General features: G+C 36.9%; 1 protein-coding gene across 3 annotated transcripts in view; it reads right to left on the reverse strand.

The window, feature by feature from the left end:
* GRM5 (glutamate metabotropic receptor 5) overlaps positions 1-16,903 on the reverse strand; it is a gene marked incomplete at both ends in the record, with an annotated part of 232,629 nt that overhangs the window by 34,651 nt on the left and 181,075 nt on the right. For all 3 annotated transcript variants that reach the window (XM_082277728.1, XM_082277727.1, XM_082277726.1), the window contains 3 exons: positions 35-161; positions 3,737-3,905; positions 9,034-9,280. In XM_082277728.1, coding sequence (XP_082133854.1) covers positions 35-161; positions 3,737-3,905; positions 9,034-9,280 — 543 coding nt within the window. The remainder of the gene's footprint in view (positions 1-34; positions 162-3,736; positions 3,906-9,033; positions 9,281-16,903) is intronic.

The raw sequence follows: 16,903 nt of genomic DNA on the forward strand, positions 1-16,903 counted from the left end.
CAACACAAGCACAATCTCATCTCATCTCATTTACCTGTGAGGTCCTCATTGGGCCAGGAGCCGAGCTGGCAGGCTTTGCATGTGTATTCATCAGAGACATATTCGTTCTCTTTACAAGGAGTGCAGGTCCAACAGCAACTCACTTCCCCTTTTCGGATCACCTGAGACAAAAATTGACATTTGTTTTAGTAGCATAAACCCACATTCATGGTGCCCCAGCTACTAATTTAATTTTTTAATATATATATTTTTTTTAATAGAAAGGTTTTAAAAATTTTATTGTTCTTTTTCATGTTATGTTTTCATAGATAAAATTTGACAAAAGTTCTCAGTTCTCCCATCATGTGTGTACCAGAAGAAAGAATCCACCAATCCCAGAGAAGTATAAGTGGAGGTACAGAATGACAAAAAAGATGTTTTTTGCCCTCTTAGAATTTGCAAAGCTCCACAGATGTCAATGTGCCTACAAAACCCAGTGCATGATATTGAAGACACATAATTTACTCTAATGAGGTCCATACAGAGAATCATGTCAACAGCATTACATCCCCAAGGGCTCTTTACCCAAAGACTTTTGGGTGCTTATTTTTCATCCAATAGTGAGTGATTTATTAAAATTGATTTTTCCAGACATCAAACCGAACTTTCCTTTTCCAGAATTATTTCACTACTGCATTGCTAATTACCATTTAAGGATGAGAATCTTATCTGTCTCCATTCTAACATCTGACCCGATTTCTCATTTCATAATTTACTATCAAATGTTATTGCATGCTTAGGATTGAAATGCAGATTTTTCAAGATCCTTATTTATCATCTCTGGGAACATCTGTGCTTCTTGTCAATATGTCTTTCTTTTGAAATAAAGTATTCCCAGTTTCTCTGCTCTTCCCAAACAGTTTATAAACAAATATTCCCAATTATAGCATAAGAAGTAGGTTGACTTTTTTATCTTTTGCAATGACGAATTTAGAAAGTGTATTCAAAGCCAAATGCCTTTATTGCAATTTTAATTAAAAAAACCCCCAAAAAACCATGTAAAGGAGCAAAATCAAAAAAGAATGGGATTGCTCTTTGCAATACTGCAGTGAAAAAAAGGAAATGATGTAATTTTTATCAGCAATATGAGGACTTCAAAAACTTAAAATTTTGTGGTCTGGTTTTTATTTTTTCTCAAATTGTAGAGTATGAAAAGGAAAACAGCACACCAAAACAGCTAAGCTGATGGAAAGGCTAGAAAAGCATAAGTGATTTATTCTGCAAGATTTGGGACTAAATCTACTCGCAAAATAGAATATCTGTCCTTCAGAATAAATAATATCTTGGGATTTCTTTCATTTTGAAATAGAATGAAAAGTTGAAGAAATGACAACATTTCTTGTATTTGGGAAAAGAAAATTTTAGAAAGTTTGTACTGATTTCTAGAGACATATTTTGATAACCTTGACACATTATAAAAATCCATAATTTTATTTGCATAAAATAGTCAAGAAAATTAAATTGCAAAATACAAACCCTCTGTTATTATCACAATACCTAAAAATTTTTATGAACAATTAATTTACACTTTTCTGTGTAACTTTCCAGCAAATGAAGATCTGTAAAATACTTGGAATTCGACAAATCAGTCAGGACACTGGTACACAGATAATTTCTCACCCAGCACTACCAGAGAAGGATTATATATCCTTCTCTAGAAATCAAGATAATTGTTCTTCAAGACACAAAGTCACTCTTTTTGTGTTAAATTGCTTAGTCAGCAATTTATTCATCCTTTTATTTTTAATTTCCTCGAGAATTCTTTGTTGTATCACTTAACTGTAAACAAATATTTTCTGTCCCTTTTAACACAAATGATTCTCTTAAAAAAAAAAAATTTCCTTTTGCATTGTCATCTGGGAAATTCTTTGAACCTTTGAACCTATTTATTTGAATAATCATATATCCACACAATTTCAAAAGTATAGAGTTGGGTTGTATTTGGATTTCATCAAGTCCTGTGAATGGATTCACCAACTGTTGCTGAATGTTGGATGGCATTACATTCAATGTTTCAAAAACCCCCATAATAAGTCAGTCACACAGATGTTTGCAGGAAAACCACCACAGAGCTTGGTAGGGTCAAACTGCCATCATCATCTGTGAAGACCACAGAGATAAAGACTGTGAGGTAAACGTTGAGATTTATAATCAATAACCTAATGAGGAGCAAACAGAACATTTCAGACACAGGACTTCAAGCATATATTTAAGTGCGTGATGACTTGGCTTCACAGTGAAGAATCCTCTTGAGAGAATCCTTGGGAGCATGGGCAGAAGGTGCAACGAGACTGTTTTAATGAAGACCAAAAGATACTTCCCTTCACCTGTGGTGTGACAACAGATCATAGAGGAGCTCAGAGCCATGCAGTTCTAAAGATGTTTGCTGTTTGTCCACCTCTATCCTCACCCTATATGACTTCATGCTGGGAGCAGGCTAACCACAGACCTGCATTTAGTGACTGTGGGAGTAACGCATCCAACCTGCCTTTATGTGTCTGCAGGTGTATTCTCATCAGAACCAACTGTCCTGTCTGGGTGTCTTCTACTGTCAATGAAGAGAAAGAAGTCGTTCTGCACCAAGCTTGATCTTAACTGTTTTCAAAGCCTACACAAGGATGAGATGATTCCTCATCTGGAATAGCATGTTATTCATAAATCTGACATAATTCCTTATGCTTACACGGGAGACAAATGCAATTAGTCTGATGAAACTCACCTAAATGACCCTGCCAAAGACTAATTAGTGAATTAAACATGGTGACCGTGTCCTAAAATTCTATAAAACTCAGACTAAAGGATTCAGTTTGTGTTGCAGAGATTGGTCATGCTCCCATCAGCTCCTCTTTGCAGCTGCTTCCCAATTTTCAGTCATGCTGTTCTAACACATGAGTAAAGTCAGCTTCCAGAGAGACTTGTCACAAATTGCACCTGATTTTTTTACGATTGAACATACCCATCCCCTCATTCCACTGGTTTTTATATAAATGACTGCAAGGTAAGATAAGGACTTGCAGTATTTTAACTGTTCTTCAGGAAGTGTCATGGGATGCTGAAGGAAAATAGTGTATAATTAATATATTGACTCATCTATGCTCCCTACTTACTGCAGCATGGAAAGGGAGGAAGGAAAAATCAGAAATCTGGGGAACAAAGAAGCAGTAAAACAGGTATGATTAAAAAATATGTTACCTATATTTCCTGAAGTTTGAAGTAGTGGTAGTAGTTGATGTTCTCTGATGATACCACAGACTTAAGGTCTGATTAATAATGTTCCAGTCTGGGTGAGTATGTCTAGCACTGAAATAGTAGCAATTATTTTTTATAATTTACCTGCAATTGAACTGACAAGTCCCAGTCAGGGATTTGCACTCCACTGAATCAGGTGCTGTAAAAACATGTAGCAAAAAGCCTCCAAACAATACCTGTTTGAAAGCATTTAGAATATAAGTAAAAAAAAAAAAAAAACCAAAAAACAAACCAGCAGTCCACAGATATAGGAGTCAAGAAAATGGCAGGTTATGAAAATAGTGATATGATTATAATAAGAGTAAGAACTAGATACATAAGTCTGTACATTTTAATTAAGGTGTGGGATACTGTCTCCATGTAGAGGTCAAGAAAAAACTTGCTTTTAAATTTTGAGGCTGTGCAAATTTTAAATTTTGAGACTGAAGCAAATGAAGAAAATATTTACCTTTATTTGGCCTTTTTCACAGGGTTCACTGCACACAGATCTGATGATATTACTTTTCTCTGACCATATTTCATCATCGTCCATTTTCAGCTCACCATTGTCCCAGCTGCCAACATTGATATAATCAAAGTAGTCCTTCCCCATTTGTTTAAAATTCATGATTTCATATCTTTGGAAACAGAAAGGAAAGACATAGCTGAGTTGAGGAGAACATCATGAAATATTTCAAATTAAAGTCACATCATAGAGTCAAAAATCAAGCATGTTGAAATAAAGAAGAAACAATTAAAAAATTATGCTTGCCCTTGAGTATCTCACAATAATTTTTGTGATAGCATAACTTTGCTTTTCCTTCGTATGTTAATCTGGGGTGTTTTCTTTGTTTGCTTTTTATTCAGTTTTTTTTTTTTTTTCTTTCTCCTTTCTCTTCTCCAACATTGCAGCAGCAAATGCTGGTCCTTCCCATCCTTACAACCATTTTTTATGTAATTCCTTGGTGATCAAAACACATTTAATTCCCTGTACAGTATGGTGGGGAAGAGAGAAAGTACTCATGACTCAGTCCTAGGCTGCTTTTGGGTCAAAGATAGAGCTGATCAGAGTTTTCAGTTTTATGTTCTTCTTCCTCCTACTTTCACTTCAGCTCCCACAGAGTCTTGCAGGAAGTCTCTGGAGCCATGTAGGACTCACTTCCTACTTCTGAACACCAGCCCACCTTTCTGCCTTACAGGCCCGTTCTTTTAGCACTTTTTTGTAAGGCATGTTTGACAAGTTGGGCAGCTCCTGAGAAAAAAGATGTCATGCTTTTCTTTATCTCCACTTTAGTGGATTTGGTATTAATCTGTCTAAGCGATATGAAATTCACTGATAGAAAACAAGAAAACAGTGTAGACTAAGAAGGTTAAGACAATCTTGGCTTTAGAAAAGCTGCCTTGTTCATAAATAAGGAGACATCTTTTTCTTGTCAGTAGGCGCCAAATTAGTCCTGAAGGCAAAGCATATAGACAGGGTTGCATTAAGAGTGGCATTGTAAGAGTGTAATTTATGAAGTTCAATCTACAGATGAGGAAAAAAATGCTCATTAAATCAAACAATCTCTTAAGTAAGACACTCTGCTGGGTTTGGTTGGAGTAGAGTTAATTTTCTTCACAGTGGCTGGTTTGGGGTTGTGTTTTGGATTTGTGCTGAAAACAGTTTATAATATAGAGATGTTTTTGTTATTGCTGAGCAGAATTTAAACAGGGCCAAGGCCTTTTTGCACTGTCACATTGGCAAGGAGGTTGGGAATGAATGGGAAGTTGAGAGGAGACTCTGCTGACTCCAAGTGACCCAAGGAGTATTCCAGACCATATGACATCATACTCCGTATATGAAGTAGGGGGAAGAGAGAGGAAGGAGGGGATGTTTGGAGTTGTGGCATTTGTCTCCCCAGGTCACCATTATGCATGATGGGGCCCTGTTCTCTTGGAGATGGCTGAACACCTGCCTGCCCAGGAAGAAATGAAAGAATTTCTTGGTTTGCTTTCCTTGTGTTCACAGCTTTTTCTTTTTTTATTAAACTGTCTTTTTCTCAACCCATGAATTTTCTAGCTCTTGCTCTTTCAGTTCTCTCCCCGATTCTGTTTGTGCAGGACTGAGCAAGCAGCTGCAAGGTTGGTTGTTGGCTGGGGTTAAGCCACAACAGATGCACAGATTATCTCTCTTAAGTTTTGAGGAAACACTTTTAAGACTGACAAGCAGTAGCCATACTATATCTAACATTAATATTTTTCCCATGCTGACATAAAAAATATTACAGTAAAGTTGTTTTATAATATTGTCCATCTGTGGATCTCAGGGTGCTTTGAATAAAGAAAAAGTCTGTCACAGTAGAACAACTATGGTACAGCAGGGATTCAATGTCAAAATCACACCCGGGGCAGGATCAGGACTGCAAGCAGCCTCTGAAAGGAAATGAAAGTGGAGTCTGACTGAATGGACAATGTGATATTACACATATTATATTGATCCTGAGTCTTTCCAAAGAAGAAGAAATGAGCACAGGTAGAATGAAAAATTTATGAGATTTCTGGATTTTGAAATATTTCACTTTTCATCTTCTATAAAGAAAGCAATGTCCATAGCTTCAACAATGACTTCCTCCAAACTGGAGATATGAATTCCAGATTGACACAAAATAATTGAGTGCAGGTAACACAAGCACAAACCCAAAAAAACAGACTTTTTCACATGGTTATAAACCAACTTCTTCCTGAGGCTCACAGCCATAGTTTGTCAAGGACTAAACAGGCTATCCAAAAATTTAGTCCAGAAGCCGCTGTAGAGCCATTATTCAGCACTGTTGAACATTGCAACACACCTATGAGTATAACTTTGTTAAAGCTTTCAGTTTAGGGTTTCATGGACAGAAAAACAAAAGTACTGCCAGTGCTTGACAGAACACAGAACCTAAACCAATGATCTCCCCACTAGTAGTTCCATGCATACATCACAAGGGGAATAGTGGAAAGGAACCTAATAAATTTAATATAGCATTGTCTCAGTAAGTTTTGTCTCTCTTCTCTGTGGAGAAAAGCATTGATGGATGGGTAGAAATAGCCAGATTCAGTAAGTCCATTGCTATAGTGGAGGTTCATGAGTCACAGGTTCCCTGGAGGTTCCTTGAGATAATACAGGGACAGTTTGTCACTTTAGGATAGGAGACACCAGATGGTACAATAGCACATTTCCAGCAGTGCTCTAATCACTGTGCAAAATACTTGTTTCAAAACAGAAGTGCTATGAAGTTACTGAGAATACATATTCTACTGGTAGCACAGTCAAAACATCAGCATCTTGTTTTTTCTTGCCTGCTCTTGCCTCCTCAATTTCTTCTTTAGAGTTTTGATAGTATTTTCAGATAGCACTTGTCTTCCTGAGGAATCAGGGCTTCCATACTAATTTTTTTTTCCTCCTCTCCTGTCTCACATAAAACAGGCCCTAAACTAGACTGTCTGTCTGCTTAAAACTCAACGTAGACATAAAGGACTTTGGAATAGGGCCAGGATTCACAGTATCTTGTGGGATTAATCATCTGTTGTATAATATCAAAACCTTTTTGCTCTACATCAAAATTCTGAGCTTTCTAGGTCAGAAAGGCTTTATATGTTCTGATTTCCTGCTTAACACCACCACCACAGTACAGCTGTGAGGATTTAAATTCCTGTTTTACAAAGTGAAGATGCAGTTATCAGTGAAAGGGAACAGGGCAGATGAGTAGTTCCAGTATGACTGCACCATCTCCAAGGTCTTGCAAACAGTGTTTGACAGCGCTTAAAAGACTATACACTACTCAAAACCTGGAAGTTAGAAATGGAGCTTCCCACAAAATCTTCTTAATCATGAAAGAGTAAAGTTTGACTCGATGTTGTCTGACCTCAGCACATAGACTGGATTTAACGATGTAACTGTTTTTGGACAAGAGAGAACAAAGAACTGTGATTCAAAAGAAAACAAAAACTGGGCTCGCTTTGTAACCATACACAGTCCATTAGTTTGAGTAGATCCAAATATCACACAAATCCAGGGAAGCTGGACTTTCTTAATGTTGGGCTATCCTGAGGTGCCCATTCAACATGGTATCCCCATGCTCTTCAGGGAAATACTTATATCCAGTTGTGACTGAGCAAATGACTGCACATGATATAATTTCTTCATCATCTTAGAATTTAAAAATATCCAAGATATTAAATTAAATTCCTTGCAACAAATGGTGTTAAATTATTATTGTTAAGAATGCCAACATGAGGAAAGTAAAGCAAAAGATCTCTTTGCAATACTTAGATATTGTTATTGATGCTGTCATGTCACATACTTGTTTTTGGCAGGCCACACATCACTCATTGCAGTCATTTTTACACAAGAAACAAGTGAAACTGACTGGAATAGGGTTAGATGCAGCCCACTGCATCTAAGCACCCTTAAAACCAAAAGGAAACTTTTACTTTAAACTTTTAAGGAAGTCCGAGACAAGTCTTTTAAAAATAATTTGGCCAGAAAAATTCAGACTTAACACTTTTCTTCAAAATTCAGCTATTTGTAAAAATAGAAATGTTTAGCAGAAGACAGCCTTCCTCATGCTAAAAAAGCCCTGGAAACAAATTTCCACCTGAAATTTTCCTAGGTTTCTGCCAGTTTGTGTCTTTGTTCTCCTACCAACTCACAGTGCCCTTTCTTAGAGTTCTAGTCTGAAGAATTTGAAAATTTGTGTCTCCGGAAACAGACACAGACTGCTGTGTAGGTGGCTGTCCTGCTTGCTTTTGGGGAGAATGCTGACTATACAGGTTTGCAATAAAATAAGGAAAAAAATCAGCTTTGAAATTGCAGAAATTTTTGGATATGTCCAAATATTTTGACCAATGAGTTCAAACTTTCCTACCCATGTCTACTAGGAAGTTAATGCTTTCTTTTCAGTTTGCATTAGTGGGAGAAGACAAAATTTAAATGAGTGTACAGGATAAAAATTTTCCCTTTAGTCATCTGTTTATATGGTATCATAACAAAGATTTTAAAAACCTCCCAGTAAAGTGGACATAAAGGGCTATCTCAAATACTGAAGCAAAAGCAGTGAACAAGACAGGAAACCCATTGAAATATAGGGAATAAATATATTTTGAATACTATCACACTTGCTGTTCATCCTCTGAAAATTCAGTGGGCAGAAACCCAGAAAAATCCCACCTCATTAATCTTTTTAATGTGCCTTTATATGGATACATATGTTATAGAAAAACTTGTCTTATATTTCATAGATGTATTTATACATATGTATGTATGTTACCAGCAAAAGAAGCTTTGTTTAAATTCAATTTGTCTTAGAGCAGCACAGTATGGATTGATAGCTTAGTGTGTTATGCAAGTGGAAAGGTTTCATTTGGAAGCTAAGTAAGCAGGTTTTTAATAATTCTGATGAAAAAAAAAAATCCCAGACATATCAATACAATATTTCTGATATTTTTTAGCTTTCTTAATAAAAGAACTATGTCTGCTGTAATTGTTTATAGTTCAACAAAACACATACCTTTCAACACTGAAATAAAGAGAGAAATAGGCTGTGGAGGACATCTTGGTCTACAAACAGAAAGGTCTCATAGTTTGTTTTAAATAATAATACTTTAAAATGGTAGAGATGGAAATGCAAATTCATGCAGGAAGCTTTACACCTGAAAGTCCACATCTTTTAACTTGAAATGCCATAAAAAATACACATTTAAAAAAAAAAGAGATTTATTAAACAGTTTGACAAATGTCAACTTTACCTTCCTGGTGAGTCACCATTCTCATCAAACAAGATCATGTCCCCAGAGACCCCGGTAAAGTTAGTCTTCATGAGGGATTCCAGGAGTTTCCGACCATCTATGGGCTTCATGGCATCACAGAGGCCCACATAGCCTGGGCACAGTGACAGCTGCATGTTGTGGAGCCCATAGGCCATTGAGTATATTGCATTGATTACAAAGCCCATCTTGGAGTCCTGAACATGCTGTGTCCTCAGAGTCATCTGGCCTGTCAGGGAACAAGCAGAGGGTTTAGTGAATAGGGCTCGAATACGGTCATATCTTCAGACATTTGCTGGTGGCTTAATTATTAATAGCAGAAAAAGTATTTTAAAGTGTCTTAAACAGCCCATAAGAGATGTTTTTATTGGTATGCACACTGACCATGTTAGAATAAAAACAAAGAAATGAAAGTAGCGGTTCTCCTTAAATATGGCATTATCCAGATGTTACATTTCTCTGTGCAGTTCATCAGCTCACCTCACATTTGTTGGTTTTTGAGTGCTGCTCGTGTATTTTTAAAGCATGCACCATGGACATTATAAAACAACGTTTTAGGGAACCCAGAGACTTCTCTCCACCTGCAAAAATCTCTCCAAAAACTTCAGAAATATTAGCTGAGATGTAAATGCTAATAAGAGGTTTATTCTCTAGGGACCTTATAAAAACGTTCCACTTGTGGAAAAACAGTGATCTCTCTTGCCCAGAGAAGTTGTTGATGCCCCATCCATGGCAGTGTTCAAGGCTGGGTTGGGTGGGGGCTCTGAGCAACCTGGTTTAGTGGAAGGTGTCCCTGCCCATGGCAGAGGAATTGGAACTACATTATCTTTAAGGTCTCTTCCAATCCAAGCCATGCTACAATTCTATGAAAACACTTTCGTCTCAGAGACATGGAACTAATCCTGTGCAAAGAGATTGACCCTAGGTACCACCTGTTTACTGTATCGAAACTGCCCCTGATAACTCTCCTACTTGTACATCTCTTGCTCCTCTCTCTTTATGAAGTGAGGATGACAATGCAATACAGATGAATACATTAAAAAATCTGTGAAGGGTGTGACAGTGTGGGTTAGGCAATGACTCTGTTTAGCCAGAATTGGTGAATCTCAATTATTTTGGTTTTTAAAACATGATGTTTGCATTTCTGTTCTCTATTTATGCTTCTGTGAAATGCACAGGAAAAAATTAGTGTGGCAGCACCTTGAAGACCTTTATTTTTTATAACCCACTGTTATTACTAACACAGATTTTCTCTGTTGACAGCACTAGGCAAACTAAAAAGGAGTATGTTGGACTTTTTCCTCCCAGCTGCAGTCTGGCCACAGGATCTTTAATACTGGAGAAGTGAGAAGAGTCAGAGATAAAACAACTGCATCAATGGTGCTGGAAATTTATCTGACACCTAGAAAGAATTGTCTCTGGAGGGAGGACAAACAAAGAGCTCTGTTAGAACTTTGCTCTCATTTTATCCACCAAGCAGCAAGACTCAGAGCTAGGGAATCCCTTGTGTGGGCAGCTGAGAGCAAAGGGAATGCAAATAACCTGTCCACTTCATGAGACTCTGCCTCCCACAGAGGCATTTTGAGGGGCAGGGATGGTGCTCACACTTGCCCATCTGAGCTGCAGAGGCAGTACAGTCTGAGAAGTATTTTATGGCATGAGAAGATTAAGGCACAGACAATTTTTTTCTTTAAAGAACTGAAGGCTAATATATGACTCTCGGGGTGGCACTCATCTAGTTTAACAATATCCATTCATAAGACAAGAACCCCTTGTGATGTATAGGCACCTTTGGTGGAAAAGAGTAAGAACCTCCAGCTGGTGATCAATTCTATCATAAAATAGGTATGGCTACATACAAGCACACCTTTTCAGTGGTGAAAAAAAACATCACCCCACAATTCTAATCACCAAAATATATTGCAGCACTGGAAACATCAGGAAGGGTAGTAAAACACAGAGTTGGAACTGAAAAACACTGTGTAGAGGTCAGTAAATGAATGAGAGAACTGAGAGATCCCTTTTTCCCTTCTGTTTTATGTGGAAGCTGGCAGCACCATTTCCAGTCAACCTCAGGATCAGTGATTATTAACATTTTGGAAGGCTAAGAAATATGAGCTTGAAGTATCTTAATGGAAAAAAAAAACCCTTAGAAAAAACATACAGTGCTGCTCATTTGTTCTGTTCTACCAAGGTATTGCTTTTTCCTAATTAAAAATAATAGGCATAAAAACTACAACAGTGGAGTACATGTAAAACCCATATTAACTGAAATTAAGTGGAAAATTGAACAAGCGTATTACACAGCAATACACAAAACTTGGTTTAACCAATTATTCATCCACAAAATTAGCAGCTCACACACCGTGCAGTTAATTATAGTAGCCATTAGAATGAATCAGACTTACATTGGCAATAGTATTTATCGTAAAACAATATTTCAGCTGCTCTATTGCATATGATTGCTTAAAAATCTAATAACTTAATTCTTAATTCATACTCTCCACTGGGCTTTGTGCTTCAATTTTATGGAATTATTATTCTGATTTTCTTTAAACACTGAACCTCACTCCGTTCACCTGATGATTTATAATAAGGCTGCTTAGCTCTTCCTAGAAGCTGCTGGAAATTGTCAATGGAGTTGTGAGGGATTTAGCTGTTGTGAGAATTTCAATACACTTCCTGCAGCTGGAGAACACATTCGCCTGAGATATTAATCACCTCACTTGGCTATATAGGGGCAAATCCAACTTGCCAAGGTTAGTTTATAGTACCACAAGATTCTGTATTTAAGGGAACATCACAAAAACTAAGACAAAGATTTTTCTCTTTAGTAGACTGTAATAAAGCCTTAAAAAATACCAGCATTAAAAAAACTCAAACAAAACCAAGGCTGAAAGTGATTTTCAACCCATTTCACAAAGTACTTTGGCACATCAGACTTGAAGCATATAAGTAACTCTAATTTACCTCAATAACCCTAGAAGTGGTTTTAAGGGAAGACTGAATACACAAGCTAAAAGGTAGTCTCTCACTCAACAAAAAAAAAGTAAAAATATTTTAAATCTTTCTGTGCAACAATTATGATTTATGTAGCCTTAAACACATAGTTCACTTGAGAGTTCTTGCCTCTTGCTGGAACTCTAGCACTTATATATTCTTATGTATAAGTGCTAGAGTTATATATATATAATATATATATAGATTTATATATTCTTATCCTTATTACTCATCCATGAGTGCTGTCTTCAGTCAAGAACCTTTCCTGACACAAGGTAATCATGACATGCAAATGTGGCATGGATTAATTTCATGGTGATGACAGTGTTTGGAATTTATCAACCTATTTATGAATCTATGCTGAGGTTTTCAACAGGGCACGTAGTGATGAGACAAAGGGGAATGGCTTTAAATGGAAAGAGGTCAAGTTTAGATTAAATATTAGGAAGAAATTGAAGGTGGTGAGTCACTGGAAAAAGTTGCACAGAGAAGCTGTGAATGCTTCATCCCTGGAAGTGCTCAAACCAGGTTGGATAGGGCTTTGGTCTTGTGGAAGGTGTCCCTGCCCATGGCAGGGGGACTAAAACTACAGGATCTTTATGGTCCTTTCCTTTCCAATCCAAAATATTCTGTTCTATGAGTCTATGGTATGATTAACTGTACAGAGAAGGCCCAGCACTAAACTCCTCATCCAAGTTGGTTCTTTTCTGTTGTCACATCTCCAAAGCACACAAATATGTAGATGATGAAAAAGAAACACGTTCTTTCACCAAGAAAGTGATTCCAACTAGCAACGGTTCATTTCTTGGATCTATTTAGAAACAATTAGTGTACTTATGGGCAGTGATCCAAGAAAGCACTTATGGATGCTTAGTCCCTGTGCATGGTGAGCCAGCTCTGGACTGCTTCCATGCTCCAGAGCTACTCCAGCAGCTCCCAGCACTGGTGGTCCTGGTTACCAGTGAGACTAATAAAATAGTTCTTCTACGAATGACCCCCTCCTTCTGAATATGGAAAATCAAACCAAACTGAACCCACATCTTTGCAGCGAATTCTGAAATTTGTCTATTGTTTCTAGTACTTAGCATGAAAATAAGCATTCTTCACTAGATTTCATTATTTTACAGATTTTTGATGTAAAACCTGTCATTCTTTTTTTTTCCCTGTTTTTGCCCTCAAGGAAGATGAAATACAATTTTTTCTGCTTGCCAGCTGGTGATACTACAGAGCCTCATCAAGCAAGGATGTTAAAGAGTGCCAAATTACCATGGTTCAATATGCTTTTTCTGCTTTCTAACTTTTCCAAAGATGACAATACTTTGCATTTTAAAGACTGAAAAAAAGGTAAAAGGAAGAGTGAAAATATTTTACATTCCAGGCAATCCCTCAACCCTCTTATTTCATTCCCTGAGGAGAAATAAGAGAGCAAAATATGAGACACAATATGGGAGAATATTTTTTTCAAAGTGCAGAGCAGTTTTTTTGCTCTTCAATTAGTTTAACACTGAAATGAAGGGAAATTGGTAGTTTCTTTATTATTATTATTATTATTATTATTATTATTATAAAATTTCTCAGTGATCAAAAGGTTGTTTACAACAAAGTCGTAAGAGACATTACAATGGAAACCACAGGCATATCCTACAGCCTCCAATTATTTCATAATGTTTCCCCATGATTATATCACAATTTAGTTTCTGTACAATTTCCATAAATATGCCATTGAAAACTTCAGTGATCCTTTGTGCTAATTTTTGTTTTGAGGGACAAAAGGCTGACAGAAATGAGTTCTAGTTTTGCTAGCAAATACGTCGCACATTAATATTCTGCTCATGGTACTTGAAGTCCATCAACCAATGTGTTTTCCTATATTTTCTTCCCTTTTCTTTAGTGAATTTCTTAGAAAAAGTCAGGACAACAGGCTTATCTTTCCACCAAAGACATGGTAGTGTCTGTCTGCTGGAGGATACAGTGCGTGACTTCTCAACTCCATGTTGTCCCTGTTGTGCTCCTCGGGAACACATGCGTAACTTTCCCTGGATCTGTGTGCTCTGGATGACATGCCACCAAGTCAGTCATCCCAGAAACATGCATGTCTCTTCACTGAAGAGATGTGAGGTATCTTGTAAAATAGAGGAAAGACTGTGCGTACGAACCACATTGTTCATATCTAAATAAATTGTCATTGTCTAAAGATATAGAAAAAGACTGTGGAACCTTTTTGAAAATTTGTTATCAGAGCTTCCTATCAAAGCAGTGTGAAATGATAAAGTAACTTTCAGTTCTGTGTTATTTGTAAGGTTCTGGGTGTATTTTTCTGCTAAAAAATCAATCGACGTAGTTTATTTATTTGTTTGTTTTCCTATTTTAATTTATTACAGTCTCTTAGACTGAAGAAAATAGATATTTCTTGCTATATGGGAAATTTCATGCGATTCAAATATACTTTTTTCTTGGGAAATGTCATTTTGATGCTGAGGCAAAACACATGGCATAAAACTGAAACATTGTGCAAATTAAAAACTTGAAACAAAGCTTTTCAATGTTACTGAGATAAGAAAACAAAAATGATCCATTTCAATGCTGCTGTGGAACATTTTTGAAATTCGACGAGGAAATACCTTCCAGTGCAATCCACTTGCCCAATGCTTTTGACCAGTTCTAACTTTCACTCTTCTCAACTGAAAGCCGATACCAGCACTGTTACACTTTACATATTGAATAACACTGAAATGTTGAGAATAACTGAGACCAAATTCAATGCCCTAAAATTCAGAGAAGACTTTCAAAAGGTGTTTTCGGTGTACTTAGTTGACTTTGGTGTTTTACAGCTATTTGAGCCTGAGTGTCCAAGGCATTCTCAGAGCTCTCACAAATCTGACAGGAGGTTGACCTTCATCCCTGGGTGCCCACAAAGCAGCGGAAGTCTGGCTTCTCTTGTCAAGTTCACTATAATCAGCAAAAAGAGTAACAGCAACAGGTGGTCCTAGGAGAAGGTAAGTAAATAGATACCTATTTCTCCATATCATTTTCTTAACAACAGTACTATTCTTTCTCTACAGAATTCATTTTCTTTGGTCACAAATTGCAACAGAGCACAGCTGCTACAGGTGCAAAAGCTTATTAAATGATGGTATAAAACTCTCAGTACATGCAAACATGCTTATATGAAGCATTTGAATCCATACAGGAAGTTGAACTGCTGAGAGAAAAAAAAGGCAGGAGCTACTCCAATTGAAACATCCAATATGAAATGTATATAATCTGAGTAAATTTAAAGACAATTTAATTTTTAAGGCTAGAGAGACATTGTCCAGATAGTTTTCAAGGCTCAGAAAGGCAGTGGGAAAAGGAATTGTAATATAAAGAAGAAAGTCACACTAGGTTTATCATCACATACATCTAATATATTGAAGGAAGAAGTCAGGGAACATAAAGGGAAGGAAAAACAAACGTAGTTTTGTAGTCGTATTTTGGAGGAGTTTGATGAATTCTGTAACAACAATGAGAAGAGTCAAGCTAATAAAGTGTTTGAGTTACAGGTGTGTTAAAATCAGGATCTATTTATATCAAAAAGGCTTTCAAAAATATAAACCAGAGTATATAGCAGTTTTTAGTGTCACACTGCTTCTTTTCTGAATCAAAAGAATAGTAACATGTCTGTGTGGGCTCCTGGCTCAGATTATATCAGGCTGCTAGAAAATTCAGATCTGGATTTATGCCTTACAGCTGATTTGCCTTTGGAAATTTCTGGATCTGACCCAGCATCACTGTAAAAGTAGTGATAACAGTGTTTGAGTTCCAGGTCTGAAATGTGGGGCATAAAAATGAGGGCTGGACCATAATTCAGCTTGCCAGTGCCCAAGCATGAGTATCAAATTGAATGACACACAGGATTTATTCAGGAGAATTAAAATGCTTTCTAATTCACTGTTTAAAAAACAGAAATTAATTTTAACTAAATTTGTTTTTCTTTTATTTGCAATCTAAAAATAAAAGTACAGGAATGCTAAGTCTGAGGAATATGATGTTTAAATATGACACATTCCTTGAAATACGGAAAATACTGTTCAGTTCTGACAGCACTTATGTTTTGTTGGCTGAGTTCTGATTGAACCAATTTTGGCGTTTGAGCTTACATTTAATCAACAGATTTGCATGTTGCAGTGCAAAAGACTACACAGTTGTGTTTTATTCCTTCATTCTATCTGGAAACCCAAAAGGGCCATTTGTTAAACCAAATTTCTGTTCGTCTGAAACCGTGGGACTTTCTGTGTGTCTTGTGTACTCATTAAAAACAGCTGGAACTGTATGAGATTCAGCAAACAGGTAGGTATTTTTTGCACTTTCATTTTGTGTGCACATTTGTACCTTAAGCTGCAAAACTTTTCTTGTATTTATCCCAAATTTCCCAAATCTCCCTTTCTGCAAATAAACTTGTTCATTCTTAATCTTCTTCTAAACTGCTTGGAGATGTGTTGGTCATCCTTCTTCAATGAGAGTTTTTACACCCTCGGAAAAAGCACTTTTATCTCAGAGAATCCACATGGTTAAATCATTAATGGAATTTGGGATTTTTGCATCCTGCTAAGATGCATTCAGAATGCTGCTGCAAATCTCCTTTTCATGGGAGCTGTAACCAGGAGACCTGTACATCACTGTGTGTTCTTCTTCTCCACAAACCCTATAACTGGGTCCTTGCTCCCAGCCATGTCATACATAAGCTGCTTTCCTCACTTTCAGTGCCCTCTATGTCTTGTTTGTGGCTGACCTTTGTCTGTGATGACCCAGCCTCCATAATTTCCCTTTGTTTTCTACTTCACTTATTTGAACCACAGTATTTAATGTCAGG

Source organism: Coloeus monedula (genome assembly GCF_965178545.1).
Source record: "Coloeus monedula genome assembly, chromosome: 3".
Taxonomy (NCBI): domain Eukaryota; kingdom Metazoa; phylum Chordata; class Aves; order Passeriformes; family Corvidae; genus Coloeus; species Coloeus monedula.